At 44.6% G+C, this 27,574-nt stretch overlaps 5 protein-coding genes across 6 annotated transcripts; 2 read left to right on the top strand and 3 right to left on the bottom strand.

Moving 5' to 3' along the window:
• The first annotated feature begins 1,070 nt into the window (after window positions 1-1,070).
• On the top strand, window positions 1,071-4,887 carry LOC102720233 (cationic amino acid transporter 7, chloroplastic-like). Its single transcript, XM_040523403.1, has 6 exons — window positions 1,071-1,428; window positions 1,607-1,829; window positions 2,437-2,590; window positions 2,698-2,929; window positions 3,787-3,800; window positions 4,062-4,887. Exons 1-6 carry the CDS (start codon window positions 1,071-1,073, stop codon window positions 4,620-4,622), a joined length of 1,542 nt encoding a protein of 513 aa, XP_040379337.1. The 3' UTR covers window positions 4,623-4,887.
• Window positions 4,888-7,067: 2,180 nt separating this feature from the next.
• On the bottom strand, window positions 7,068-8,664 carry LOC102719952 (leiomodin-2-like). The gene is made up of 2 exons (XM_006653567.2): window positions 7,663-8,664; window positions 7,068-7,371 (listed from the first exon to the last, which is right to left on the bottom strand). The coding sequence occupies exon 1, from the start codon at window positions 8,263-8,265 to the stop codon at window positions 7,678-7,680; it is 588 nt and encodes a 195-aa protein (XP_006653630.2). The 5' UTR covers window positions 8,266-8,664; the 3' UTR covers window positions 7,068-7,371; window positions 7,663-7,677.
• Window positions 8,665-12,809: 4,145 nt separating this feature from the next.
• LOC102719669 lies at window positions 12,810-17,689 on the bottom strand. 2 transcript variants are annotated; one of them, XM_040522986.1, is made up of 13 exons: window positions 17,576-17,679; window positions 17,148-17,476; window positions 16,139-16,656; window positions 15,964-16,053; window positions 15,651-15,890; window positions 15,347-15,568; window positions 14,939-15,245; window positions 14,519-14,841; window positions 14,326-14,435; window positions 14,149-14,243; window positions 13,980-14,056; window positions 13,770-13,866; window positions 12,810-13,575 (listed from the first exon to the last, which is right to left on the bottom strand). In XM_040522986.1, exons 2-12 carry the CDS (start codon window positions 17,428-17,430, stop codon window positions 13,771-13,773), a joined length of 2,361 nt encoding a protein of 786 aa, XP_040378920.1. In that variant the 5' UTR covers window positions 17,431-17,476; window positions 17,576-17,679; the 3' UTR covers window positions 12,810-13,575; window position 13,770. The 2 variants fall into 2 exon arrangements, with proteins under 2 accessions (XP_040378920.1, XP_040378921.1); XM_040522987.1 differs by having other exon boundaries at window positions 14,350-14,435; window positions 17,148-17,689.
• Window positions 17,690-20,685: 2,996 nt separating this feature from the next.
• Window positions 20,686-22,920, top strand: LOC102707765 (probable serine/threonine-protein kinase PBL19). The gene is made up of 4 exons (XM_040523520.1): window positions 20,686-21,593; window positions 21,689-21,949; window positions 22,048-22,170; window positions 22,285-22,920. The coding sequence occupies exons 1-4, from the start codon at window positions 21,129-21,131 to the stop codon at window positions 22,864-22,866; spliced, it is 1,431 nt and encodes a 476-aa protein (XP_040379454.1). The 5' UTR covers window positions 20,686-21,128; the 3' UTR covers window positions 22,867-22,920.
• A 384-nt stretch (window positions 22,921-23,304) lies between these two features.
• Window positions 23,305-27,574, bottom strand: LOC102707485 (poly(U)-specific endoribonuclease-B). The gene is made up of 8 exons (XM_006652533.3): window positions 27,117-27,574; window positions 26,981-27,043; window positions 26,771-26,845; window positions 26,608-26,691; window positions 25,655-25,726; window positions 24,027-24,644; window positions 23,876-23,947; window positions 23,305-23,794 (listed from the first exon to the last, which is right to left on the bottom strand). Exons 1-8 carry the CDS (start codon window positions 27,288-27,290, stop codon window positions 23,558-23,560), a joined length of 1,395 nt encoding a protein of 464 aa, XP_006652596.1. The 5' UTR covers window positions 27,291-27,574; the 3' UTR covers window positions 23,305-23,557.

Below are 27,574 nucleotides of genomic sequence, written 5' to 3'. Positions count from 1 at the left end.
TACCTGACAGTCCTTTTTTGCTTAATATTTTTCGCCAAGTACCAATTGCTTTTCGACACGTCGGCATGCCCCCATGCATATGATGTTTCCTAGTTCATGTTTATAGTATGCCTCTCACTGTCTCCTTATAGGGCTCATGCAGATTTGACCTCCTTTGCTTGCGGTTAGGTATTAATCTTACCTGCTAAACCAGTTGTCATCAGGAGACAGAGGAATCGTATCTGGGCTCTGCTGCATGCATGGATTTGATCACCATTTACAAACAGCTACTTGAGGCATCTACTTATCTGTACCTCTGAACCTCATGCCATGTGAGCTTCATTTGTACTAAGCAAGCAGACAACACATTAGCTTTTTAGGAGCCATGATGACACAGTAATTTCCATGGTCACACAAGAATTATTATATAGAGTACTTCTCTACCAGTGACCTAGCTAGCTGCTAGTAGCAATTTCTAGGGTCATGCAATGCAATGCAAGTCTCGGCACGCAGGAGACTTCAGAGATCAGATCACTTAATTTTTGCAACTGTATAGTTCAGACTTTCATACTGTTCAGAGTTGGACTGGATGTACAGTGTTGTTTCAGAGGAGGGCATTTAGCACACCCTCAACTTTTGAGCATCAGAGCATGTGCAAATATGGCTTTCATGTGTCCTTTGAGCTGAACACATGTATGGAGTGAGCATGCAGCAGTGAGACAGTGGCACTGAGCACTGAGCAGGCTGCTTGGAAATTAAGTTGCAAAAGACAGGGCCTTAATTTGAAGCTACTGCAGCATATGCAAAGCTCTTGCTAGCTAGCTAGGTCAGTACATATATGCGCTGTCCCAGAGCAAGCAGAGACAGAGAGACTTCATTACCCACCGTCCATGTAAACTTAACACCGAATTCGAATATTGAATGCTCTTTCGCGGAATATATAAATTCCAAATAGTGGATGCGGCTCGTCGCAGCAGCTAGCTCAGCTGAGATGGATCAGTGAAGAAGCTAAGCCATGAGCAAATTATAATGATAGTGGTAGAGTTATATATGCTGGGGGAGCTGGATTAGTCGGTCGATCGGTGGCCGTCATGGCGCTTCGCGACGTGCTGCTGTCGATCGCGCAGACGCCGCACCGGCTGCGGCGGCGGGCGCTGGTGACGTGGACGCCGGCGCAGGAGACGAGCGAGGTGCGGGACCGGTCGGGGGCGCGCATGAAGCGGCGGCTGGAGTGGTACGACCTCGTGGGCCTCGGCGTCGGCGGGATGCTGGGCGCGGGCGTCTTCGTCACCACCGGCCGTGTAGCGCGCGACGCCGCGGGGCCCGCCGTGTTCGTCTCCTACGTCGTCGCCGGCGTCACCGCGCTGCTCTCGTCCCTGTGCTACGCCGAGTTCTCTGTGCGCGTCCCCGCCGCCGGCGGAGCCTTCAGCTACCTCAGAGTAACGTTCGGTACGTACGCGCGCGCGAGTTCGCATGCAAAGCTAACACCTTTCCGCCATAAAATCCGCAGTTAATGGGCCGTGCAAACGGTTCCGGGACAAATGTTGAATCCCACATTGCTCAACGATGGATCGAGCGGCTAATTGACCCAATTAATCTGCTGCATCTGCGTCGGATTTCTTGTCAGGTGAGTTGGTGGGGTTCTTCGGAGGAGCCAACATCCTGATGGAGTACGTGCTGTCGAACGCGGCGGTGGCGAGGAGCTTCACGGACTACCTGGCCTCGACGTGCGGGATCACGGAGCCGGACGCCTGGAGGATCCAGGTCGACGCCATAGCCAAGGGCTACAATGAGCTCGACTTCCCGGCCGTCGCGCTCATCCTTGTCCTAACTCTATGCTTGTGCTACAGGTACATTTTGATTACACAGGCACTGATCGATCGATAACTGGTGTGGTACCAATCGATTGATAACGATAACTGTTAAGTATAGGCGTTGAATCAATATTGCTCAATTAGTGTTTTTGGTTATCTTAAGTGAACATCTTGATCTGTCACTTTGCAGTGCCTGCAGCGTGCTTAACCTGCCCTAGCTTGATTTAATTAGGCAGCATGCATGTGGTTTTGTGTTCTTAGATCCTATATTTTATGGCAGACATGGTACTGATAGAGTAGAGCTACTGTCCTTTGCCATGAGCTACTTATGTTTGTTGGTGATCAGTCTCAGTTTGGAACAAAGAGAAACAAAAAATTAAATGCATTTCAAAATCTGCAATTTAAACAAACCAGCGCATTGATGGGGCGAGTTGGTTTTGTGACGATCGGTTCGTGTCAAGTGCAGCACAAAGGAGAGCTCGATGCTGAACATGGTGATCACGGTTTTCCACCTGCTCTTCTTCGTGTTCATCATCCTGGCAGGCCTGTGGAACGGCAGCGCGCGGAACCTGGTGAGGCCGCACGGGCTGGCGCCCTACGGCGTCCGCGGCGTCCTCGACGGCGCGGCCATCGTCTACTTCAGCTACATCGGCTACGACTCGGCGTCCACTATGGCCGAGGAGATCCGCGACCCCGCCCGCGCGCTCCCCGTCGGCATCGCCGGCTCCGTGCTCGTCGTCTCCGCGCTCTACTGCCTCATGTCCGTCGCCCTCTGCGCCATGCTACCCTACACCGAGGTCAGTATGCGCATCTCCATCCTATCGACCGATAGATCCGCGTATGGCGGCCGATGTACGTGGGCTAGCTAGCTCATCATATATATCACTGGTTGTGTAATGTGTAGATATCGGAGAGCGCGCCGTTCTCGTCGGCGTTCAGGGAGAAGGCGGGGTGGGAGTGGGCGGGCAGCGTCGTCGGAGCCGGCGCGAGCCTCGGCATCGTGGCGTCGCTGCTGGTGGCGATGCTTGGGCAGGCGAGGTACCTGTGCGTCATCGCCAGAGCGCGGCTGGTGCCGGCGTGGCTGGCCAAGGTCCACCCTTCCACCGGCACTCCTATGAACGCCACCCTCTTTCTAGGTACCTCGAAACACACAAACAAAAGGCTGTACTTGTGGATGCAGATGAGCTAATCGGTTAGGATTATGTATCATAGCTTTTTTTTGAAAGTTCATGAGCAAGTTCAATAGTATAGCCAACTAGTAGCTCCAATTTATCTATAGTCAATCTAATAGCTAATTCATACAATAGTTATCTACAAAACATTAATACATGGTTTCATATGCCATACGCACATTGTGTCTTGGAGTCCGTGTTACAGCTGGTACAAATTAATAGTCCACTTCTCTTCTCTCTCTTCTCTTATTTCTTTAAAATATGTTTACAAATTAATAGTCCACTTCTCTTCTCTCTCATCTCTTATTTCTTTAAAATATGCTTACAGTTGGTTTATAGTCTGCTATTGTTCGTGCTCTTAGTTGAGAAAATTGTTGTTGGAGGCGGTGAGAATAAAGTGCTATAACTTTTATGTCCTATACACTATACATTCGATCTGGTCAGTGTTAACTCATCTGCCGTTTTTGCTATTTCATAATTGGAGTTTAAAAGTGGAGGCTTAAATTTGTGGGAATTGTGAGCTTGCTACAAACATTACTTCCTTTCTGTTTCTCTTGACATCTTAGAACCCATGTTCCTCAGCATTCTATAACTTCACCTCCAGTTACATTTTTTAAACACAGACCAACCAGTTACATGTTAATTTGAAACCCTACATTAGTGAATGAAGATTGTATTCATAGTTTCAGAAAGGAAAAAAAAAGATTGTATTGTTAGTTTTGTCGTTACAAATGCTTTCATGATAATATAATTTTATGGGAACTAACCATCAAGTTGCATCTTGAAGACCGAAAAAGTCAAAAATGTAATAAATAGAAAAGATAAAGGTAGTACAATTTGCAAAGATCTGACCAGTAAGTTAATTTGTTGTGAACTGATGAGTTTATGGGATGTAGACGACCACTGCAACCTACATAATAAACCTAATTTAGATAGAGCAAATGGAGGCACGAAATACACCAGCTTGAGCGATGTCAAGTTCAGTGCTACTGTATCAGATCATGACAACTGCAAGGCAGACTGACTACTCATCATCATAACTCACAAAGTAGTGATGATAATACTATTGCTGGCATTCTTTGAATTATTTTCTTACCATCCCCATTATCCATGCCCAGGATTATGCACAGCGTCAATCGCACTCTTCACCGAGCTGCAGGTAGTGTTTGAGATGATATCAATCGGAACGCTCCTGGTCTTCTACCTGGTGGCGAACGCGCTCATCTACCACCGGTACGCGAAGCTCGGTGCCAACCGGTCGCTCCATGTCCTCCTCTTCTTGCTCCTCCTCACGCTGAGCTCCCTCGGCTTCTCCCTCTCGAGGAGGATCGATGGGCAATGCCGATGGGGAATGGCATTGTTCGGCACCATCTCCGTGGCGATTACGGCCATATTCCACTGCACAGTACGGCGAGACATGGCAGAGCCACCATCAGAGTGGACAGTCCCTCTGATGCCATGGCCGGCTGCTGCATCCGTCTTCCTGAACATGTTCCTGATGACCACTCTCAAGATGATGTCCTTTCAGAGGTTCGGCCTCTGGAGCCTTGTGATTATCATCTTCTATGTCTGCTATGGGGTGCACTCCACATATACTGCAGAAGAAAATGAGGCTGTCAATGCTATGATTCATCATGCCAATATGGACATGTCTTAGCAATAACAGCAAATAATAAATTGATCTAGGCGCTACTTTGGAGCTTGCTAGCCCCGCGATTAGGCCGTCTCCAGAATGGTCCCTAATCTAAAGAGGATGGGGTCAAAAGAGAGCCTGCTTTTGCATTAGGTTAGTCCATTCTTTTCCTGCTTTTGTGCTTGCAAATTGGCCGAAACAATCGCTTGTAACTTATTTTTGTCTCAAAGTGCACATGCAGGACTGCGAATGTCGTGTGTTTCTTTGCTCAAAGACTAGAAATTTTGTCTATTTTAAACATGGAAGGTGACTGTTTCGGAAGAAAATACCAAGCGGCGATAGCACGAGTAATTTTAGACAGCTAGATTTAAGCTGTTGTATTTCCTTTGTTTTAGAAGAATGCAGATTAAATTACAGGTGCAACAGGAAATGGCAATGCAAAAGAAGACAATGAAATGCTAGTTTATTGCTTCCATGTCCAAAGTAATGCACGAGATGTAATCTCCACTGTAAAAATACATTGTAAATTTAGCCATGAAAAGCAACCTAGCAGAGTCTGAAAAACACACCGATTTAGTTATAACTGAATGTAGTTTAAGTGTATCACATGAATATACAGGATAAGAAACTTCATGATATACTAGTAGGCAAAAAAGAAAACCCTGTGCAGACACACCTTCAGTACATTTCTAACTATATTTGAAACAGAGAACACAAAATGTTGAACATTGCACTCAGATTTATCAAGCATTCATATTGTACTCCAATACAGAAATATGTTGATGTTTAAATGCTACCTTTCTTGTGCTCAGAGAATCATACCAGAATATGTTCTGCCAGTTCAAGAGAAGACGCCCAAGTCCTAACACCTTAAGAGATGTTCTTGTCAAATAACTATGATTCACATAGGCAACAAAAAAGACACAACTGAATTATTTCAAAACATGGCTTTAGTTCTTTGAAAACCATGAGAGTATTCGAAACAAAGCAACCATAACTGGTCATAACATTCGATAAATTACCTTCAGAAAGGAGATATAATAAATCTAATCAATTCTCATAATACACAACCTTATCAAGAATTCAAGGACCACACATGGTGCACGGAAGTAAAGCCGAGCATCATGGAGAAATTTCATGTTTTCAAAATCAATATACATCAAGTCAATGAGCGTACCTAAATTTTCATTTGTTGACGCTCATCTCAAGTGGTTGCCCATTGATGAACATGCCAGTTAGCTAAAGGATGAGCAAAAACATGTTAAAGGACCACTTACTTTGATTGTGGTCCAACATCCTCCTTAAGTGGCACTTGCCTTGATCTGCAGCAAATCGGCTGACACATAAAGGAAACACAGATTACACTGATGAAATGCATGTATAACCATATTATTATACTTTGAAAAGTTTCCAGTAACCATGTGGGTTCTCATTGGACAGGAAGATTCTAGGCAATAAGAAAGTAACCCTAGCTATTGATCAACAATATCCTGATATTTTTCACCAAAAGCAACTAAACTTTCAGCTCAGCTCAGAGCATGAGACTTGACCTGACATGACACAAACAGATAAATCAGAAAATCAGAATACCAAGCAAAGGGAATGTCAGTTGCAAAAGATGGTGGACGCACTTCAACAAATTATTGACACGTCTACAAAATCTGCATCACAAGCAAGGCTTTATTATTATCGATGAGACAGATAAATTAGATAATATGACCATCAATGGTATGAAGTTATAGCCAATTCCTCTGGAAAATAAAAATTAGAATCAAGCATAGCATTGTGTGAAGGTGTTTTGCCAAGAAAAAAGTAGTTACAGAACATATTCAAATTTAAAGAAGGATAGTTCCAACTACAGAAGAACAGCCTAAGAGTTGCAGTGAATTATTTTTAAAAATGACCACCGCAGGGAATATCAATGAAGAACCTATGCATAAGCAAGTTTAAACAATTTCAAATGGGGAAGAGAACAAACTCAATTTTCATGGCATGAAGTAAGGCGGCCAACAATTTTCGAGTAGAATATGTCCTAAAGAAAGGCCTCATGGTATCTTAATATGAAAAATAGCATGCTTAACATTACAGTAGTTCTACAAAAAGGAGGATTGTAATATATTTCTTCAGAAAAATCTGTAGTCAAACGCTGCATGGAGTTTTCTGGAGGCATTCAACTTAGGAGCTATTTATCATCTTCTAATGTAGATACTGTGTAACACAATGTATGAATTTATTTAATGTCACACTATCAGTAAACCAAGAAAACTATTTTATGGAAATTGAACATCCCTACTGCATTTTCCTTCCACAACTACTTTAAAAAATTACTTGGAGAGAAGTCCACAATGAAGACATGCATGATGCAACGTATTCTTCATAGACAAATTACACGGCAAACAATGTTTGCATTGAAAAGCTCAACTGTCAACTGGATATTAAGATCTATCCAACAAATATGAGACCACAACGTGATAACTGCTTGGGCTTGAAGAGTTCAGATTGTGGTTCAGCCTCTCGGCTAACAAAGTTAAAATCAACCAGAAGTCCAGAACATAGTAAGGATGGATGAATTCGCACACATCCAAAATACAAGTCGCTGGAAAACAATTTCTGATATGAAAGGCCAAATCTTGTATAAATTCTAGATACCCTGAAGCTCGAAAACATCACCAATTCCAGTGCATTCCTTTTCCTTTCCTGCCCACATATCCTACTGTTAGCTCTGCCATTGACTACTTGGGTCGCTCACAAAGGTATTGGCCATGTTCACAAGCTGCAAAAGAAGAGGAATAACTAACTGTTTCTTCTGTGACCAGAAACTGCAAATCTGGGGCAAACAAAATTGAACAATTAAAGCTCGGGACAAATCATGAACACAGAACAAGCTAAGTTATTATTTTCCATATGCCATACAAGAGAGACAAAACGGGTACTACGGTTTGCAAGCTACGCCTACATCAGACATCCATCACAGGTACATATGAACAGCCCTAATTAACTCCTAAATTCGCAAGCCAAGCCAGCGCACAAGCAGGACAAGCAAGAAAACCTTAAAAGGGGGCACCTTTGCGCCACCGATTTACTCTAGCGAGTGGACGATGCGGTCGACGAGCGCTTCCATGAGCCTCCGCTGCGAATCGAGGTGCCGGAGTGCCATCTCCATGCGCATCTGCTGCGTCTTCCTAGCTGCCTCCATCCGCCTCTGCTCCGCCCGCAGGAAACCCTCTCCGATCGCCCTCAGCGCCTTCACCACGTCGCTCTCTCCGTCATCTTCGGCATCATCAGACATCCTCCTCTTCTTGGGCGGCGAGGGAGGAGGAGGCGGCGGCGAAGCTGGCGGCGGTGGAGATGGAGATTGCGACGGGGATGCGGAAGGGGAAGGGCCATCGAGGAGATCGATCGCGTCGAGGAGGGGGCAGGGGCGGCGGCGCTTAGATCGGAGCCGGCGGCGGAGCTTCTCGACCTTGTGGCGGCACTGCCGGGCGGTCTTGGTCGGTGAGGACGCGTCGGCGACGGCGGCCCAATCGGCGGAGGTCAGGTGCGCCCGGCCCACCGAGAGGCGGCGCGCGGTGTAGGCGCGGGCGAGGGCGAGGGTCTCCTCGGGGGTCCAGCACGGCGGCGGCACGCGACGGGCGGAGGCCGCCGTGTTGGTGGGGGAAGAAGCCATCGCGACGGTGGCGGTGAGGAGGCGGTGCGGTGGTGGTCTCTGGTCTGGGCGGAGGTTGGGGAAGGCACGGTGAGGGGGTTATAATGGAGGAGTTCTTTTTAGGCGGCGACAGGTGGCGGTGGGCGCACGCGGGCGGCGGTGGGCGGCGTCGGCGGCGGCGCCAACCGCGGGGTGTGGGGGTTGACATCTTGACCGACAACCCGCGGCGCAGCCGCGCGCGGCGTTAAAATTTCGTATGCTTCTTTTCCGCGTTTTGTGTTTCGTTTCGCCCTTTCTGCTTGGGCCAAGATGCGTTTTTTTTTGCTGCCCACTTCCTGGAAAAACTCTAGCCGTCAGATCACGGGGCGAGAAGAACACCGATTTTTTTGTGGCTATTTCGGAGTATTTTTCTTCGGCAAGAGTGCCGCCGTGACGCCCGTGTGTGTGGTGTGGTTGGCCGCGAGCGGCGGCATGCGGCGCGACCCGGTACGGGGAAAGGAAGAAGAGGGGTGGTAGCGTGCGGGAGCGGGAAGAGGTGGCGCGCGGTGCGGCTGCGGCTGCGGCTGCGGCGCGAGCGGTGGGGGGAGGGGGACCGCGTGCTTCGCCGACGCGCCGTGATGGTGACCCCACATGGCGATGATGACGCCGCGAGCGAGCGGCGAAGCGACGCGATGGGACGCGGCCCGCGCCGGCCGCTCGCTCGCTTGCGTGGCCGACGCGGCCGGGTCGGGGGTGGAGAGGGAGGATGGAACCGCCGCGACGTCATCTTCGACGTCCGGCGCGGTGCGGTGGGATGCGCCGGCTGCTGCACTGCACCGACCGACGGGCCCGGCCGGGGAGTTGAGTAGTGGTGTCGTGTCGTGCCGTGCCGCGTGCCCGGCGCCGCGCGGGGTCGCGTGCCGTGCGCGGCAGCCGGACGGACCCCGCCCGCGTGTCTCGTTGGAGTGGTGTGCCGTGGGTCGCGTCGCGTGCAGCACGAGGGAAACCGTGCGACGGTGGGCGGCGTGTTGACGCGGCCGCCTCAGGATCGGGCAGACCACGCCCCATCACGGCGTTGCTGCCGCCAGCGTCGTCGACGTGCCTGCCTCCCTGTGCACCTCTCTGCCTGTAGGTGTGGCTGGTGCAGGCGTGCAGCTGCTTCGCCCACTTGCAATCGAGTAGCTGTAGAATGACAGGTGACAAAAAGGAAAAACTGGAGAAGATAAGAAGATACTAGCGGGCATAAGTCTTAACAGAACCAGCCAACCATGTTCCTACAGTATCCTAACAGTTTATCTATCTCATACTCTATTCTAAAAATAGAGTATAAAAACTATAAATTGAGCTCCAATAGAACGACTATTCTATCATTTTATTTTTAAAGGTCATCCATACTAAGAGAGAACCTTCATATTTAGATGATTTCTCCATCCTCTAAAGAGATATAGAGAATGTTATATATGGATGATCTAGTGAAGTAGAAAGAGATACGAAGAATGAAACTAGTTTAGATGATCATCCAAATGAAGATATGGATGACTAAATTTAGATGAGATGTTGGAGATGCTCTTAGTGTTGCTAATTAGAAATACTCCGGGACAGACTACAAGCTACCACGCTATAAGCCTATAACCCACAGAAGTTTGGTTTTGGAACTCCTAATACTTTCAACAGGTACTGTATATGAAACATTATGGTGAGTTTTACCGTTGCTAATAAGAAATACTTATTGACTTGGAAGAAAGGGGACACAAACATAGTTGCCACGGATAACAATGGCTCAACAACAACCTTAGCCTTATAAAATGAAAACTTGGTTACATAAGGGTGACAAAAGATAATACTAAATAATTGTTTTTTTTTACATATTAATGGTTAGAGACTTTGGGTTGTTCGCATTGGTGCCACTTTAAACCACAGAATTGTATAAGTAGAGCCACACAATATGGATGCATTCAACTTGTTACCAAATGTTGCCAAATCCGGTGAAGCATACATCAAATATACGCCTCATGTACAAATCTCCAATGTACTATTGAGGTACCCGTAGGGGTTAACTAGTTTGCCATGCGATGTTCACATCAAGAGAGGCCCAAGAAAAGAATCATCGTGATAATGCCGCAGAGCCCGGCTGACTAATTCCTCTGTACCTATTTGGCTTCAATAGAAGGTTTGCTCCCCTTACTTTGCTTGCCTTCTCTATTTTTGAGTTTGGTTTATGTTTCTATTGTACTTTTTGGCGATGTACCGGGGATCTATGTTCCCCTAAACTGTCGTCCAAAAAGTAAATGCGACTCCTAAAAAAGGAGATTCAACACCTCGATAACGATGGACCTTGGATTTAGGCTTTCATCGGTTAACCAATTGCCACGATAAAAAGAGATTTGTGATTAAAACTTCTAATTCCTCTATCCCGAAATAAGTGATTATTTTAGGAGAGATGAATTATACCCCTTAATAAAAAGAAATATTTATGAGCTGGAAGATGGTTGGGGTAGGATGAGTGGAAATTTAAGATCTTACTCGTTCATCCTCAAAGATCCGAGGGATTGAGAGAATAATTCCACACCATTATTTGTTAAATAAATTCATTCTAAATACCCTTCAATGCCGTCATGTGAGTGAGATATTACCCGAAGATTAGCCGATTTCAATGCCATCATGTGAGAGATTAACCGAACAAAGACTAAACAGTCATGTGAGAGATTAACCGAATAAAGACTAAAACAAGGCCTCATTTTGGGGCCATAACCTACATTTCCAATAGCAAGCCAAGACTAGCGATAGCCGCACAAGACCCCAGGCCCCAGCAAATACTGAGCAACATCATATCACAACATACCAGTCGCACAATTTTTCCTTGAAATCTCAAGGCGAGCACTTCATTGAACATACATGTACATTAAGTCCGATCCCATGCTTACAAATGCTCATTACAAACCTTAAAAGCAGAAGAGAGGAGAAAAGCTGCAACCTGAGCTTAGTACACCAATATATACAGCTCGCACATGACGAAATAGCTGTAAGCATCTTGTAGCGCAATTGCTTACCATAATATCCAAGCACATCTTGTAGCACACCCAACGCAGGGATGAATTGATCGGTAGTTATCAATTCGATCTCACACCACATGAGAGAAATAAAGTAGTACTTGAAATAAGCAAACAGCATAAAAATAGACGGATAATGAATTTATTATAAGTGACAAAACTGAGATAAAATAAGCCTCAAGCAATCAACACGGTTGGGCCGGTGGTTAGATGATATTGAACTAAACGAATGCAATGAAACTTTCTGAGAACAATGCACAAAAGATACATAGTATGAACAATATTAATCATTCAATCAATTCATATATTATCTATACTTTTCTACTTCAAATAACTATAGCTTTTGTAATTAAAACAGTAGAGATGAACTGTATGGTTAAGTTTTCTGTTCTCCAATTCCAGACCGTCAATAAAAAATTGTTAATGGTGCTTTGCATTTGCTAGTTGAACAAAAACGCTTCAATAGACGAATCTTGTAAAATTATGGACATACTGTTTTCTGATCTATCTTCATTCCACTAAAATCAACAAACTCCCCCTTCCCCTCCACTTCTATTTTACTCAAGCACCCAATCATCCAACAACACGGTGCTGATTCCCTCAGACTTTAGTCCAATATCCAAATTCACTGATACCTTCTCTCTGTGCTGGATAGTGCAAATCCTCCATGCATAATGGTAACTAATGCAGTTCATCACGATCTGAAATAATTGTCGTAGCACTTACGGGGATCCTACTCCAACAAACTGAACAGTAAACACTAAATGATAATGATAATAAAAGAATGAGTAGTTTGTCAAGACTGCCAGAGCACTTCAAGAGCTGCCTCCAGAACAGCACACAGTCCCCTTTCTAGGTACTGCCAGGTCTGGCATACATATCAATAATTTCAAGTGTAAAATGTGAACTTTGATATCAGGATCCAATAATGGTTATTATCACTTATATGATGAATCAAGTAAATTTCAATCAATGCAGTTACTTGCTGTACAATTCCTTGCTATGCTCAGAGAACGATGCTATTAACATTAACGAGTTTACTAGGTTTGTTGCAGCTGTCCTCTGTAAATGGTATTTAGTAATATTAACCATTGGCCCCACCTACTCACTAGAACATTGCATCAGCCACTGTCAAAAGATATCAAGAAAAGGTGGATGTTCCCTAATATGTAAATATCTTGGTAAAATCTTCCATTTGCAAAAAAATGTTGCAAAAACAAACTTGGTAGGCACCACTAAATATATCTCCATCTATAATGGGATAAACAAAGGGCCCAAACATACCAAAACTATCCAGTAATTATGATAGCAGAACAGTTTAGATATCATAGCAAAACCAGATATTTTTTTCTGAAACTTAATTAGTTAGTGTATCATGCTTCTTGCAAATTTCTTCAGAGCTTGAAAATGTCCGAGTACCACTTTTTTTCTCAAAGATGTATATTAATCCATGTTCCATGAAGCCCTTGATAGAAATTACAGGAATGGGTAGTAATTGAAACATTGCGCTCAATGATGGTATTGCTTTGTTAGATATGCCTCGGTGCCCTGAACTCTATACTGCTACTAGTCAACAACAGCAATCCAAGGCCATACTCACAGTTCTGTAACTGCAAGTTCTGTTATCTTAAACTTATTATGGCAAGGGCTAAGTAATTGCTTGGTGAAAGAACTACTTGAGCCACATAAATGGTTTCTCCCTATTTCAGCAACCAACAAATCCATTTTTTCTGCAGTTAACAAATAGCAAGTCCAGAGTTTCAGTCTGATCAAGCATCTTTTTGCCTCACTCAGCAAATTATCAAACCACCAGAGTGCAGATGCCAACGGATTCAGAAGTAACAGCCTTACACAAAGCGCCCACTTCTAAGGCTTCATTTGTAAGTCTGATCTTCAGCCAGCACATCACAAGATGCTAACTATCTCCAAGGCACCTTGTATTTCAGGGAACTACCTCATAGTACTACTTTACTGAAACACTCCATATCTCTCAAAAATGTTTAGAAACACTGGAAGTAAAGATGACAAGATACCATAGGTGGCAATTATGTTCACAACTCTTGACCAAATAAAGCAAAGCCTTACATTAAAGAAACTAGCCAGAACATCCACAAGACTACTGCTTTAACCAACTCGGTGTTTCTGGCTTCTTTGATCATGTCTTATTCAAGAGCTCCCACACACAATTGCCACTTCTTGTCCAAATCCGTAGGCCTTAATTAAGGAGCTCCAAACAATCCAGGGCCTACACCAACCTCCTATGGTGCCAAGTCTGTTCCACAAAGACGATATGATGCGAAATCTGTACCATCAAAACAATTCACAGTTGATCACGAAGGGCATCCCTTGTTTGATAGAAGGGGAAGCATTTGCCTTCTTTGAAGGGAGCGCAGTTACACGGTTGTTGTGGTGGTGGTACTGATGCGAGATCTCAATTGAAAACTTTATGCAGGAAAAAATTAAACTCAAGGAGAACAGAGCAGATTGAACGCATACCTCAGTAATATGAACTAGAACCACTACCGCCATAGTAACCACTGTTGCTACCCGCATTACGGCCTGAGTAAAGTGATGAATATGAACTTCCGCCAACCTGCACAAACAAAGTTTAAATAAATTGGGGGAAATCAAAATGATAAAAGGCTTGGTGCAACAAAAAAAGGACATAGATGATGAACTGGAGATAACATTGTGATGAAGACTCACGTCAGATCCACGAGACATGTAGCTACCACCAAAATTTGAGGAGTACATTCCACCAGCATCACTACTGTTTGCAGAACCTGAAGTAGAAGCAGCACATGGTTTGAAAATTCAGAACTAAAATATTGAGCAAAGGTAGCCTGACATAACAGAATCATCAAAGGGTATATACCTCCATAACTCATGCCATGACGACCACTGCTGTACACCGAATCATGACCAGAGACAGATCTGCCACCACTATATCCCACATGTGATCGGCCAAGCCTTCAAAGATAAACATGTGTAAGAGCAAGATATTAAAAGCAAAGTCAGCAAAGCGAATGCACATTTCAAAATGTAAACCAACCTCTCGCTATATGTATCTGCATACCGGGCACTGCTGCCACCCATGTCATAGTCTAAGCGTGCCTTAGACTGACGAACACTAATGTCATGGTACCGAGGTGGCACATCATCCTGACATAACATTAGCAATGTCTTAGTTCACTGAGGAATAAAGAGCAAGCATGAAACAGAAAACAATAATTAACTGCCCTCACCATCTCAGCATATGAGCGTTTTGAACCAGACATTGTATCATAATCACGACCACGTCCCTCCCTATATGTTGGTAAAGGACGGTCAATCTTCCCTCCATAACCATCATCAGCATATGCTCGCCTATCCGAAAGACGGGGAGCATTACGAGGACCTAGGTCCGAATAGGCTGCCCCCCGGGGTGAATAATCTTCCCTATAAGAAGGGCGTCTATCCACAGGAACTCTTGAACTATAGTCCCCAAAGGTAGCTCTGCTCCTTGGTGGAGGAAGTTCATCACGCCTTCCATAATCTCTCCTTGGACTTCTCTTGGGATACACAAGAGCTGTATACAGATGAAGTTTGAGAAAGTGAGGTAGCTACAGTGGTTTTCACTGCAAGAAGAAAAAAGAGGGAATAAATTGCAGAAAACATCTGCACACCTGGAGGCCTTCTATCATATGATCTCTCTGGTGGAGGCAAACGCCTAACTCTATCTGGTATTGACACAACAGGACGCCTGTCTCTAATATCTACTGGCCTCTTCAGTGGGCGGCCCCTGACCGGTGGTGGTAAGCGACTAACATCAGGTCTTGAAAGACGAGGTGGAGGCCGGCGAAGTGGAGGACGATCATATGGAAAACGTCCACCACGAGAAGCACCCTGCCCAATCCTAAAATTTCCTCTTAATCCATGCTTCATTCTAGGAGGTCTCTGCAGTGGTCTTGATAACCTGGCTCGCACTTTTGCCTGAACCATCAAACAGTAAGGTATTGCATAATATTAGTTCAAGTCGAACAGAATGAGCAGATGGTAAAAAAGATCCAGCAAGCACATTTGGGGAAACAGACCTTGCTGTCGCCTTCACCAATCTCAGAATTAGATATCCCATCAGCACATGCAACAGCATTATCGTGTGTATCAAAAGTAACAAACCCAAAATCCTTTCTCTTGGCTGCTGGCATATTTCGGGCAAGTTCAACTTTCTCAATAGCTCCATATTTTTTAAGGTACTTCTTGAGACGATCTTCATCCCATGAGGGAGGAAGGCCATCAATAAATACAGTTCTAACCTGAACCGTCAAACCAGAATAAGGATTCAACTGTTTTAATAATATTTGCAACATAAACAGACAAAAGCACCAGAGTAGTTACCTGTGCCATTATTTCATCGTCAACTTCAGGATAAGAATCAGCAAAGGAAACCTTTGCACTACGATCAACTCCAAAAACTACATCCCTCTTCTGCAATCGCCTAAAAGCATCCATTGCTTCAGGGCGAGTAGAAAACTCAAGTAAAGCATACCCACGGTTCATTCCTGGATTATTGCTGTCCTCAACCAATAGTAGATCATCAAAATTCTCAACTCCATAACTCTTGAGTTTCTCCTTCAACTGTACATGCCAAAATAAGTTATTTCTTCAACTAACAACACAAAAGGAACAAGGAAGTTTTTAAGCATCTTACATGCTCCTTAGTCCATGTCTTGCAGATATTGCCGACAAAAAGAGTATCGTTGTCATGACTAGGAGCGACACCACATTGTTTGCCTCTCACCTACAGCATTTAACAAATTATTAGACTATATATAAGATATGATACACCATAATAAATTAAAAAAGAACCAAATCTTTAGACCAACCAGCGGATTCTTCAGCTCTGACACAGCCCGCCTTGCTTGTTCTACTGTCGCATATCTCAGAAAGGCAAAGCCTTTATTTTTCTTTGTAACAGGATTCATCATCAAACGAACTTCAGTGATCTCACCAACTTCACCAAAAACCTTCCTAAGGTCGCTTTCTGTTGCATCTTTATCAAGCCCACCAACAAAAACTTCAAACTCCTTCCGCTTGCGGTGCTCTTTCACCATTTCATGATGATCTTCATCCTCCACATCAACATTATGTTCTTCTTCGGCATTTTCATATCCTTCCCCCTCGCCGTCGTCCCCACCATCAAGTTCCTCGTCTACCATCTCCTCTTCAATCACATCTTCAGTATATTCCACCACTTCATCAACATCATCATATTGCTCTTCATATTGCTCCAAGTCTTTCTCATCGTAGTCAACAGCAGCCTCCTCTTCATATTCTGGCTCATCCTCAAACTCCAGTCGTTCACCTTTATCCTCTTCATATGATTCTTTTGTAGTTCCCTCATCTAAAAATGATATAAGCATAAGTTATAGACCTTACTACATGGGCAACTGCGGTGTCCAATAAAAATATAACCGAAAAAACAGTCACAAGTTAAGCATTTGCTCTTTTGTGTTTTGTTAAGAGCGCCTTTTGTTATCTTTGCATGAATAAAACTAGGAGAGATCAGTGTTGCCCGTTCTTAAAGCAAAGTTCCATGTACTCAGCCATTGGATGGTACTAAACTGAATCAAAGACCAGCTGCTGGAACAGTACTAACTACTAAATGATCTCACAGATCTAATATTCTGACAGCAACCACGAGCGAATGCTAACCAAGAATTAAATGGAAAACACTCGGTATGACAAGACATCCATTCCATGCTACTTAGGGCGTTTATTATTGCGCCCAACATAAAAATACATCGATGCAGCAATTCATCCTAATGTACAAAATAATCGACACGAATAGCACAAAACAAAGTAAACAATCCATACACGGGGAAAAGGCAATACCTTCACCGTGGCTCGCGCCGTTCGCTGCAGCATCGGGCAGAGCCTTCTCCTCCGCGGCTGGTTGGTGCGGTGGCGGTGACGGCTGGCGCTTCTGCTCCTCCACCTTCGGGGCCTCCTCCGCAGCCTTCGCCTCCTCGGCGGGCACCTCCTTCGCCTCCTCCACGGGCGCCGGCTCCTCCACGGCCGCCGCCTGCGCCTTCACCAACCTGCCCCTGGTCCCTGGCCCCTTCCTCCCCGCCGCCGCCGACGCCGCCGCGGCGCCCCTCCTAGCCTTCGGCGGCATCTCCCCCGCTCACCACAGCACAAACCGAAACCGAAAAAAGAACAACCTGGAGAGACCGCCACACACAAGACAGCGGATTTGGAAGGGCCAGGGATCGAATCGAGGGACAACGAGGATCCGAATCCACGCGGGCGTACGCACGCACCTCGCGTCGTCGAGGGATCGAGTTGGGGAATCCAATCCAAACCCTAGAACCGGAGCCGAAACCGCAGGCCTTGAGATTGCGGGGAGAGGGAAGACACCACGGAACCCTGCGCGACTGCGCGTCCTTGCCTACCTAGGTTATCCCGGGGTCGAGCCGCGTCATCAGCAATACCCCTGGGGTTGGGATATAATTACTCTTTTGCCATCGTGAGTCTCCCTTGGCGCGTTGACCGCTTCCTGCGAGGTAGAGGCTATTTTGGTCTTTTTCTTGAATAAATAATAATAGTGCTCCGTAATAACACAAGTCGGTGTCACGACTCACGAATTTTGATGGGCCAGATTTTATGGACGCGCGACCGGAGACTCTGCAGTGGAGTCTTTCTTTGGGAAAAAAAAAAGATCAAGGAAGAATAGGGAACACGAACAATATATATTGCCAATATTTTTTGCAGTGGGAAATCAGCTAGTGGTTTTGCAGTTTTGCATATACAGATATTCAAATAATTATGACTCAAACATTCAAACTTTGTTTCTATCAAACAGTCCGGATCACTCAGGACTCCTTTCCTCAACAAATATCGTTTTGGATAAGAACATGATCTTCAAACAAAAATTTAATCATTCTTTTTACTATAAAAAATATGATATTAACATACATATGATTCTAATGATTTTTCATGATTAATCTATACTAGTGTTCACGTTTCTAAAGTATTTTTTAAAATGTTATTTATAACCGGAGCTTGTACTTAGCTGACCATTGGGCATTAATATGCATGCATGACCCTCCTTATTGGTAAATCAGGTTTGAGAATATTTTTGGTGTATGGATGTGGCATTCATGTTCAAATTCAATTTGTTTGCTAGCTTGTTTTAAGTAGATAATATAGGGGTAAATTCCCTGTATACCCCTAAAAATTAACTCAATCCCTTTCATACCCCTGAAACTTACCCGATCTCTTTTATACCCTTGAAATTTTAACTTGATCTCTTCCATACCGGGTATGTCGTTATATTTTCTTTCATCTTATTATTAAGTTCGTGATAAATATTTTTAATGTCCTTGATGATTTAAGTTTTAATATAAGCTAAAAAATGATTGAAAAATTTGTTTGAGTTCATAATGTGTTCATTTTATGTAACTAATGAGGCTAGTACAAAAATTTTAACATAAATTTTAAAAACAAAATAATATAATAAATTAATTTTTTATTTAAAATTTAATAGGACAATAGATTTTTTATCAGGAGCACTCTTTAAAAAAATATCGTGAGCATGGTTAGTCATGTCTTTGTATGAACACTTCTCATTTTTATGACTTTTTAAAAATAAAATAAATACATATTATTTATTTTATTATCTAAAAATAAATTGTCATAGATAACGAACCGCACAAAAAAAACTCATAACTTCTAATAGTCATACGATAGCGTTTATATTTTTAATAATGTAATTCTTAAACTTCTATGCTAATTCAAAGGGTAAAGTGGTCAATTTTATAGAAATTAACCGGTCAACTAATGATCAACTAACATAAGGGTCATGGAAGAGATCAAAATCAAGTTTTTGGGTATAAAAAATGTAAGCAAAATTTGAGGACATATAAGAGATTAGTTAAAATTCTAGGGGTATACAAAGGGATTATCCCATGATATAGCTGCAAACTATAACGGGGGAAGTAAAGGTCAACAAGTCTACCTTTTCCAAACAACTAGGGTATCGAGTCATGCATTCATGCGACTGTGGACATAGCATTATGGCAATCTATTTATTTATTTATGATATCACGCAATTTAACATTTTCTTAGAGATCCCTTCATGGTTTAATATGTTTCAGACAACTGGTTGAAGCTCTTAGATGTCGGTGGGTCGATCGGCCATGCAAGGGTGAGGGATCTCTCTCACCCTCTCCCTCTACAACCCTTTACCCTAGTCTCGTTTTTCGTTAGCACGCTTTTTAAACTACTAAATGATATATTCTGTGTAAAAATTTTCTATATAAAAATTATTTTAGAAGATCAAATAAATTCATTTTTTAAATTTTTAATAAGTAGTACTTAATTAATCATATACTAATTACGTTTATTGTTTTTCGTACGATTAATTAGCTTTTACAACCGGCCGGTTCGAACGCAGCCATTCATCTGGCAACGACAAGTCATGCTTATCAACGGGTAGTCCGGTGCTAGTCCACTGTTTGTTTATACTGGCGTGTTGGCAAGTAGTGTTATTTTTTTCTCTTCTTTTCCTGGATCATAGCCTTCTTGGATTATAATCTTGTACCTATTTCCTGTTATATCAATGAAACACTGTACTGTTGGTGCTATTCGTCGAAAGAAAAAACTTCACCCCCACCTTTTTTGCTTCCGCTTCTGCTTATAAGCTAAAATTTATATTTTCAATCTTAAATTTGAAGTTAATTTTAAGGGTTTTTTTACTAAATTTTATTTTCTCAGTCTTAGTTTTTAAATCGCTAAGAATACATCTATAAAAATTTTATTCCCAAATTATTTTTTGTTTGCATATACTATGTTTGGACAGTCACCCCCTTGCCTGCGGCAGCAAGCAGATTAGCTATGCTAGTTTGGGGCATTATTTATCCTGTTCTCCGTTTGTGAGACGCCGCCGGTTGTTGGATTGAACGACAAGATAGTCAACCATGCAGGTCAAGATGCACGGTGAAGCAGAAAGTCAGGACACAGATAGCTCACCGAGCAAGCCAACAACGACGTATCCGGGTCAATACGTTGAAATGCATCACTGTTCGGCAGTCAATATCTCTTGTCAACTAGGTGCGGATTTTCAAGAATGAAGAAAAAAATAAGAAAAGGAAACGATGACCAGATGAGCACAAAGAGAGTAAAAGAAGTTGGCAGCATCAGTGGAGTGTGCCGTGTGGGATCATCAAGGTTCAGTTGTTCAGGCAGCGGCCGAGGGAGAGGTGGGGAATCCAGTCTCTCGTGCATTCTGCTGATGATCCTATGGCCGCCGTAATGTTTGAAGTTTGAACATTTCAAAGACCATTATGCTCTTGCAGAATGCAGATTAGCACGAAACCGTGTACGTTCTGCTTGGTGCAAGCAAAGTGACGATAGAATAAAGTGGTTGGCAGGGGAGCTGAGAAGTGTCTGGTTGAGCATTTCAGGCTTCGGAGCCGGATCACATCTTGCGCTCGTGAAGGTACAGTTCATGGTCTTCGTCTACCTGACTGTTGTATCCAACAATCAAGCCACTTGGAGGCATTTCTTGAGACTCTTTTTTAGTTCCTTATGCGAAGGTAGCTGTTCTCTTGTTGAATTTGTGTTCCATCTGGCAGAAAACTGGCTTGCTAGAATTTTTCTTCTCTGATCGATTGGTCATCCCTTCTGTTCTCTTTGCTCTTGGCCTTCTCCTGGTTGGATTGTAATCATGTAGAAGTTCAGACAAGTCATTGTCGAGCCAACGCGAAGAGGAGGAACAGAAAATATCCGTTTTAATCAACCTCTCTCTCTCTGATCTGTGAGTTGCTGAAGTATAGCAAATAGCGATCGATAGAACTCGATTTCCTCCAAGAAATGGGCTGCCTGTGTCTCTTCCAGGACAAGTGCAGGATCAAGAAACGGTCGGGGATAACCGCGCCGGCGCCGGCCTCCCCACCTGCTGCCGTGGGCATCATCTCCTCTGCCGTCTCCACCGAGGCGGGCTCCAACGTGTCCGTGCCCGCCGCCCCGTCAAGCACGTGCACGTCGTCGTGGGCCAACGCCACGAATTGCCCGTCAGAGTCCTCGAGCGCCGGCGCGAGGCCGTCAGCGTCGAGCTCCTCGGCGCGGAGCACCCCGGAGCTGTACGACGCGAGGCAGAGCGGCCCGCGGGAGCTCGCGCTCCGCGAGCTCCGCGGCGCCACGGGCAACTTCAGCCCGCTGCTCATGGTCGGCCAGGGCGGCTTCGGGTGCGTCTACCGGGGCGTCCTCCGCCTCCCCAGCGGCCCACCTCATGGCACTCCCGTCGCTGTCAAGAGGCTCAACCTCGACAGCCGCCAGGTACGGCCGCCAAAACAAGACACCCGCAAATTGGACGGATGGATCGATGTCGATGCTCATGCTCCCGCCATTTTGACTCCACTGTCGAGGTGCAGGGGCACAAGGAATGGCTGGCCGAGGTGCAGCTCCTGGGCGTCTTGGAGCACCCCAACCTCGTCAAGCTCGTCGGGTACTGCGCGTCGCAGACGGAGCGAGGCCAGCAGCGGCTGCTGGTCTACGAGTTCGTGCCGAACAAGACGCTGGACGACCACCTGTTCGACCGATCCCACCCCGTCCTTCCGTGGGGCGTCAGGCTGCGGGTCGCGCTGGGCGCCGCCGAGGGGTTGCTCTACCTCCACGAGGGCCTGGAGTTTCAGGTCATCCACCTTTCTCTGAAAACCGCACGTCAAAGAAGCCTCTTTTTATCAGCATCACAGACTGAATCATCTTCGTTGTGATCTTCACTGTTTGTCAGATCATATACCGTGATTTCAAGGCCGCGAATGTGCTGCTGGATGAGGAGTTCAGACCAAAACTGTCAGACTTTGGATTAGCGAGGGAGGGGCCATCGGAAGGTCAGACGCATGTGTCCACAGCGGTATGTGAAATCTTCAGAGCTCAGAAATGTGTCAGATACGGATCATCAGTTCATCACTTTGGTGTTCTTCCAGGACAAGTTCAGAAATGAATCCATTTCGCTTTGGGTGTTCAGGTGATGGGGACGTACGGCTACGCAGCCCCGGACTACGTCAGGACAGGGCACCTCACGGCCAAGAGCGACGTGTGGAGCTTCGGGGTGGTGCTGTACGAGATCCTCACCGGCCGGCGGTCGATCGAGAAGAGCCGGCCCAAGGAGGAGCAGAAACTCCTCGAGTGGGTGAGGCGCCACCCCGCCGAGAGCGCGCAGTTCGGTCGGATCATGGACGTGAGGCTCCAAGGGAGGTACTCCATGAGAGCAGCCGCTGAGGTAGCCGAGCTCGCCGCCGGCTGCCTCGCGAAGCACGGCAAGGACCGCCCCGCGATGGCGGAGGTGGTCGAGAGGCTGAGGCGGGCGACGCAGCACGACGAGCTGGATGGCGAAGTGTATCCTCCTCCGGAGGAGAGCTCACCGCTCTGTCAGGAGGCGGAGGCGGAGGCGGAGGCGCTGGCTGCGGAGGACGACGTGGCCGTGGCCGCCGCGGCGGCTAGGCGGCGGATGCTCCACCTGGCTGCTCTTGGGGAGAACGCGAACGCTCACGCGAGGAGAAGGCTCATGCTCATGAGGGCGGCTGCTGCTGCCACTGCTGCGACGTGACCTCTTCATTCTCTTGTCGGAGTTGAGACTCCTTGCTCCAGCCATATTTGTAAACCTAGGGAGTGTCTGGACTCCCGTAGAATGTTTGGATACTTATTATAAATAGTAAATATAGATTATTAATAAAACACATATATAATTTTGGACTAATTTGTAAGACGAATCTATTGAGCATAATTAATCTATAATTAGCCTATGTGATGCTACAGTAAACATGTTGTAATTATGGATTAATTAGGCTTAAAAAACTCGTCTCACTGATTACCACTCATTTATAAAATTAGTTTTTTTATTAGTCTATATTTAATACTTCAAATTAGTGTCCAAACATCCGATGTGATATGAGACTAAAAAGTTTAGCCCCATCTAAACAACCCCTACGATGGCCTACGATGGCCTCTGAAGTTTTTTTTTCTGGATGACTTTTTTTGATACAGGTTTTTTAAAAAAAACAATTTATTATGTGACTTTGTGACTACAAATGTACAGTATGGTTGATCCAAACAATACAATATTCAGTAGTGCCTAGGTAGTAGTAGTACTACTACTGCCTACTAGAAATATTGGTGACAACCTATGGAACAATATGGTTCTTTCGTGTGAACGACCAAATCGAACAGCGCACAATTTAACTTCGTGTAACTGAAAGCTGAAAAATTACAGGCATGTAGAAGCAGGTCAACAAACAAATTCAGTTCTCTGCAATGGGAAATGCTGACCCAATTTTGCTGTTCCCCATCTGGTAGCACTTGATGTTTACTGCGTATGGACCAATCTCGACGCGGTTATCTTCCCCTCCCATGAAGAAGCAGAGTGTGTAGAGTGCAACCTCAAATTCAGGGCTGACACCTATCAAAGTGCTGGACACTGATTTCAGAACACCATTCCACTCGAACTGAATGGTCAGTAGCTGTGTCTCTGAATCAGGCTGCCAACATGAGCACAACACATTTTAGCTCCATTAATCATAAGCAAGTGCATCTTATCAATGTTAAGACCAAATACTTACCGATTCCCCACGCCTCCTTGGGAATATGTAACCTTGGTAATCCACATTCCCGTTGGCTTCTTCCAGGTAAAACTGCAATTGTTTCACGAAATGCCAATCAGAGTTATTTTATACAGGGATACAAGGCTTCTGAAACATTACAATAACTTGCCTGGATCCAGTTGTGGAATCCTGAAACCTCATTCTCTCCTTGTCCTCGCCCCTTGATCTCACCAACGAACACATGCTCAAATGCAGAAGAGCTGCTAGAACTGCCACCTCTTCCGTACAAATCAAACCATAGGGATGTCAGCGTTCTCTTGAAGTCCTCGTAGTCTTGAGATGCGACTCCCTTCAGCACTAAATACCGGTGTAAGTACTTGATTGGCGCCGTCCTGGCAATCTCTTCAATGAATGCTACTTCCTCGTGCTTGTCCTGCTGAGTTTTAACTTCTTTGTACCCTTGATGTGGATTGTAATTATCAAGAAGCGCGCAGAAACGAGAGTAGGTGGGCTTTCTAAGCACATCATCTCCTAGCCAGCTGAACAAAGTTTCAGATGCCATATCACCCTTCTGATATACTTTCTTCCCTTCGCCACATTCAATTCTGTAGTCCTTGCCAGGTGTTAGGCGGTTCATGTCGAGCTCCCACAGCCGGTTACATGCATTCGATAAACTGTTGAGTTCCTCCCTTGTTGGTTCAACATTTAGAGCATGGTGGATCCGACCAGCATCCTCAGAGTACTGTTGTTCGGATGGTGGCCTTTTATATGCATTCCATGCTTCAGACTGTATCATACAGTTGTGTAGGTGCTCAGAATCACAGGCAAGGAATTCTCAGAAGATATATCAATACTGCCGTCAGATCTTACCAAATGGAACCTAACGATCTGTTCATTTATTAAAGGGTAACTGTAATGCTGATAGTGGGAGAACAATGCAAACATTGAGGTTCTCAGAAGGGTATTTTTTATAGGAGTGTTTTTATCATCTTTGAAAAATATCCTGAGGTGTCATATTTTTCAGTGTAAAAATTTGTTACCTTTAAATATAATATATCTTAAGATACCAGAATTTTACATTAAAATTTTTAGTACCTCAAGTACTTTTCAAGGATGGTAAAAAAATAACTTTTTTTTATAGTCCTTCAAATGTTATCAGGACTTATCCCATTATCTATTGTAAAATTTGATACCTCTATATACTATATACGTGATAGTATTTTTAACGACCGTAAAATTTCTCTTTATCACAAAATACAATAACCAAAAGACTTAAACTGATAAATAAAACTTCAGAGTATCAACAATGGTTAATCACATTATAATATCGATTGCTTAAATCTTGAGAAAGTACTGATCAATTGAGCCTGACATCTGGTTGTCTTATGCCAGAAAGAGCAACACAGCGTACACTTGATTAAACATTTTATAGCATTCAGGGTCTCAAATCAACAAGTTACAAGCATGTGGTTTGCTTGCACAAAATGGAATAATTTATGGTCCTCAAGTGCAATTTTCCCTTTTTTACATGCTAAGTTCAAAAACAGCAACATCAAACGTAAAAAGTTAATAAAAAATATCCTTTAGAAAATAATACATTATAATATAATGAGTATGACCCCATTCAACCAAACAAGAATAGTGAAAAGGTGTCCATTTGATATTTATTTATAGTTGTCGGTTGACATTGACTAGAAACACGGTCAAAATAACTAAAAAGACAATAAAAGATCCAAGAATTTTCTTTAAATTTGCAAATGATATCTGTGTTTGATTGTCAGAAGACCAAATGCAAACCTGGTATGGTTTTCCATGACGCTTTTTCTCACCAACTGTCTGCCACTCTCCATCGTTTCTCTCTTTTCCATCCTGAGTACCCCAAAATCAAAGAGGTAAGGTATAAAAAGGAGAAATTTTACGGTATTTGAATAGGTTCCTAAAGGAATCAAATTTTTAATGTAAAATTCTGGTAGCTCTATGTATCTAATCTAGTAATTGAAGGTATTAAAATATTTTACTAGAAGATATGATACCTCAAATTACTTTCTCAACGATGGTAAAAAACTTATACAAAACAAACTCCAAATACCTGTCCGTCTTCAAGCTAATGCTAGAAAAAATATAAATAACACCAGGAACAACTATTAAATAATTGCAATTTCCTTGTTTGAGCGCAACAATCACATGAAATACATTTATGAAATTATCAAGCTATATTGAGCGAAGTTTGAGACATACGAGCTTCGATAGAGCTGTGCCATTAGATTAACTCTTTATGTTTCAGGAAAAAGTAGATGAACCCCCTAAGTTTTATATCATATCCCCCTATATAGGAGGGTCTTTTTTTTTAAGATGGCACCTGAAGCCGTGAAGGTAACATATTTTTTAGTAAAAAAAACTTGGTACCTCTAGATGCTAGAAATCTTTAGTTAATTTTTTTAAAAAGCAAAATTCTCCATATATGAGGATTTTCTTTAAATTTATATGAGGATTTTTTAAGAAAAAGAAATCAAACTATTGTACATAGCACGTGTCTACTGCACTGGACTTGTACACTCTAAATCACTGCTCTGTGAGTGACTAATGAACAAGCTCAAAATCTACCACATACAGCCAGCATCTACAAGGCTACAATATGACAAACACATGCCGGTCAATTGGTCAGATTCATGACTTCATGTACGATAAATTTAACGTAAGTACATAACTGTTATCGCAAAAGAAAAAGGAAGAAGATAACCCAATCAAACCTGTTGCTGCCTCGTGTATGCTGGCGCTTGCTGCTGCTGCTGCGGGCGTCGGCTGCTACTGTCCCTCCTGTCCTCTTCCTCATACTACAGAATGAGCTCAGCTACGTGAGCAGAGTGGCACACTAACTAATTTTACAAAAATGTTTACACAAATCGAGAAAACCTGGTTGCGCTGATACTGCTTCCTGGCATTCACCCTCTCCCAATCCTCATCGTCTCTCCTCTCTTGTCTCCCCTCCTGATCGAGTTCAACCAGAGAATTATTGACTAATTAATCCTATTAACATAGCACTATCTGCAAACTGCCGGAAGAAGATGAACTAAACCCGGTTTAGATTAGAGTTTATCCAGCGAAACAGCAGCCGTCACTCACCCGCCTCGAGTTCCGGTGGTCCGGTCGCTCCTCCGGCTCGCCGCCCTTGTGATCGGAGACCACCTGCCGCACACGCTCAGACCGACAAAACCAACCAATTCGTACTCACGCAATTGTGCGAGCAGCTGGCGCTCACCTCGGCCCAGGTCGACCGCGACCGCTCGTCGCCGCGGCCCACCTCCTCCTCCTCGTCCTCCCGCGCCGGGCGGTGCCTCCTCGGCGCGTCTCCGTCGACCCGCTCCCCCCCACGCCCGGCGCCCTCGACGGCGTCGATGGCCACGTTGATCAGCCCCTTGATGAGCCCGTCCATGGCGATCGAGGAATCAAGACCTGCCGATCTCTCCTCCGCCTTCCCCAAGCGGCAGTACTACTCGCCCAAAGCCCAATGGCCGAGGCAAGCCGTGGACGAGGAGATCTGATCGGCTGTTGGGATCTACCTGGATGAGGAGTGGGGAAGGGATCGAGTGGTTTAGGGAGGATCCTGCATGCGGGTGACTGCCATTTCGACAATTGGGCTGGCCGGTGGTTGAGTAATTGCGAGGGTGATGCGGACGGCGAGGCCGTGGCATGGCAGGTTGACCTGGAGCTCGAGCT

The sequence above is a fragment of the Oryza brachyantha genome, chromosome 4 (genome assembly GCF_000231095.2).
Source record: "Oryza brachyantha chromosome 4, ObraRS2, whole genome shotgun sequence".
In the NCBI taxonomy this organism is placed as follows: Eukaryota; Viridiplantae; Streptophyta; class Magnoliopsida; order Poales; family Poaceae; genus Oryza; species Oryza brachyantha.
The sequence above is the reverse complement of the archived record's forward strand: the minus strand, read 5'-3'. Positions and strand labels throughout refer to the sequence as shown.

Excerpts from the sequence above, each read along its gene's own strand:
- LOC102720233 (XM_040523403.1), top strand. The coding sequence starts at position 1,071 with ATGGCGCTTCGCGACGTGCTGCTGTCGATCGCGCAGACGCCGCACCGG. Across the intron at positions 1,830-2,436 it reads ACTCTATGCTTGTGCTACAG|CTACATCGGCTACGACTCGG; the intron begins GTACATTTTGAT and ends CGTCTACTTCAG. Across the intron at positions 2,591-2,697 it reads CCATGCTACCCTACACCGAG|ATATCGGAGAGCGCGCCGTT; the intron begins GTCAGTATGCGC and ends TGTAATGTGTAG.
- LOC102719952 (XM_006653567.2), bottom strand. The coding sequence starts at position 8,265 with ATGGCTTCTTCCCCCACCAACACGGCGGCCTCCGCCCGTCGCGTGCCG.
- LOC102719669 (XM_040522986.1), bottom strand. The coding sequence starts at position 17,430 with ATGCCGCCGAAGGCTAGGAGGGGCGCCGCGGCGGCGTCGGCGGCGGCG. Across the intron at positions 15,246-15,346 it reads TTGGTGAAGGCGACAGCAAG|GCAAAAGTGCGAGCCAGGTT; the intron begins GTCTGTTTCCCC and ends TTGATGGTTCAG. Across the intron at positions 14,842-14,938 it reads ATATGATAGAAGGCCTCCAG|CTCTTGTGTATCCCAAGAGA; the intron begins GTGTGCAGATGT and ends ATCTGTATACAG.
- LOC102707765 (XM_040523520.1), top strand. The coding sequence starts at position 21,129 with ATGGGCTGCCTGTGTCTCTTCCAGGACAAGTGCAGGATCAAGAAACGG. Across the intron at positions 21,594-21,688 it reads TCAACCTCGACAGCCGCCAG|GGGCACAAGGAATGGCTGGC; the intron begins GTACGGCCGCCA and ends GTCGAGGTGCAG. Across the intron at positions 22,171-22,284 it reads AGACGCATGTGTCCACAGCG|GTGATGGGGACGTACGGCTA; the intron begins GTATGTGAAATC and ends TTGGGTGTTCAG.
- LOC102707485 (XM_006652533.3), bottom strand. The coding sequence starts at position 27,290 with ATGGACGGGCTCATCAAGGGGCTGATCAACGTGGCCATCGACGCCGTC. Across the intron at positions 27,044-27,116 it reads CGCGGTCGACCTGGGCCGAG|GTGGTCTCCGATCACAAGGG; the intron begins GTGAGCGCCAGC and ends CGTGTGCGGCAG. Across the intron at positions 26,692-26,770 it reads AGCAGTATCAGCGCAACCAG|TATGAGGAAGAGGACAGGAG; the intron begins GTTTTCTCGATT and ends CTCATTCTGTAG.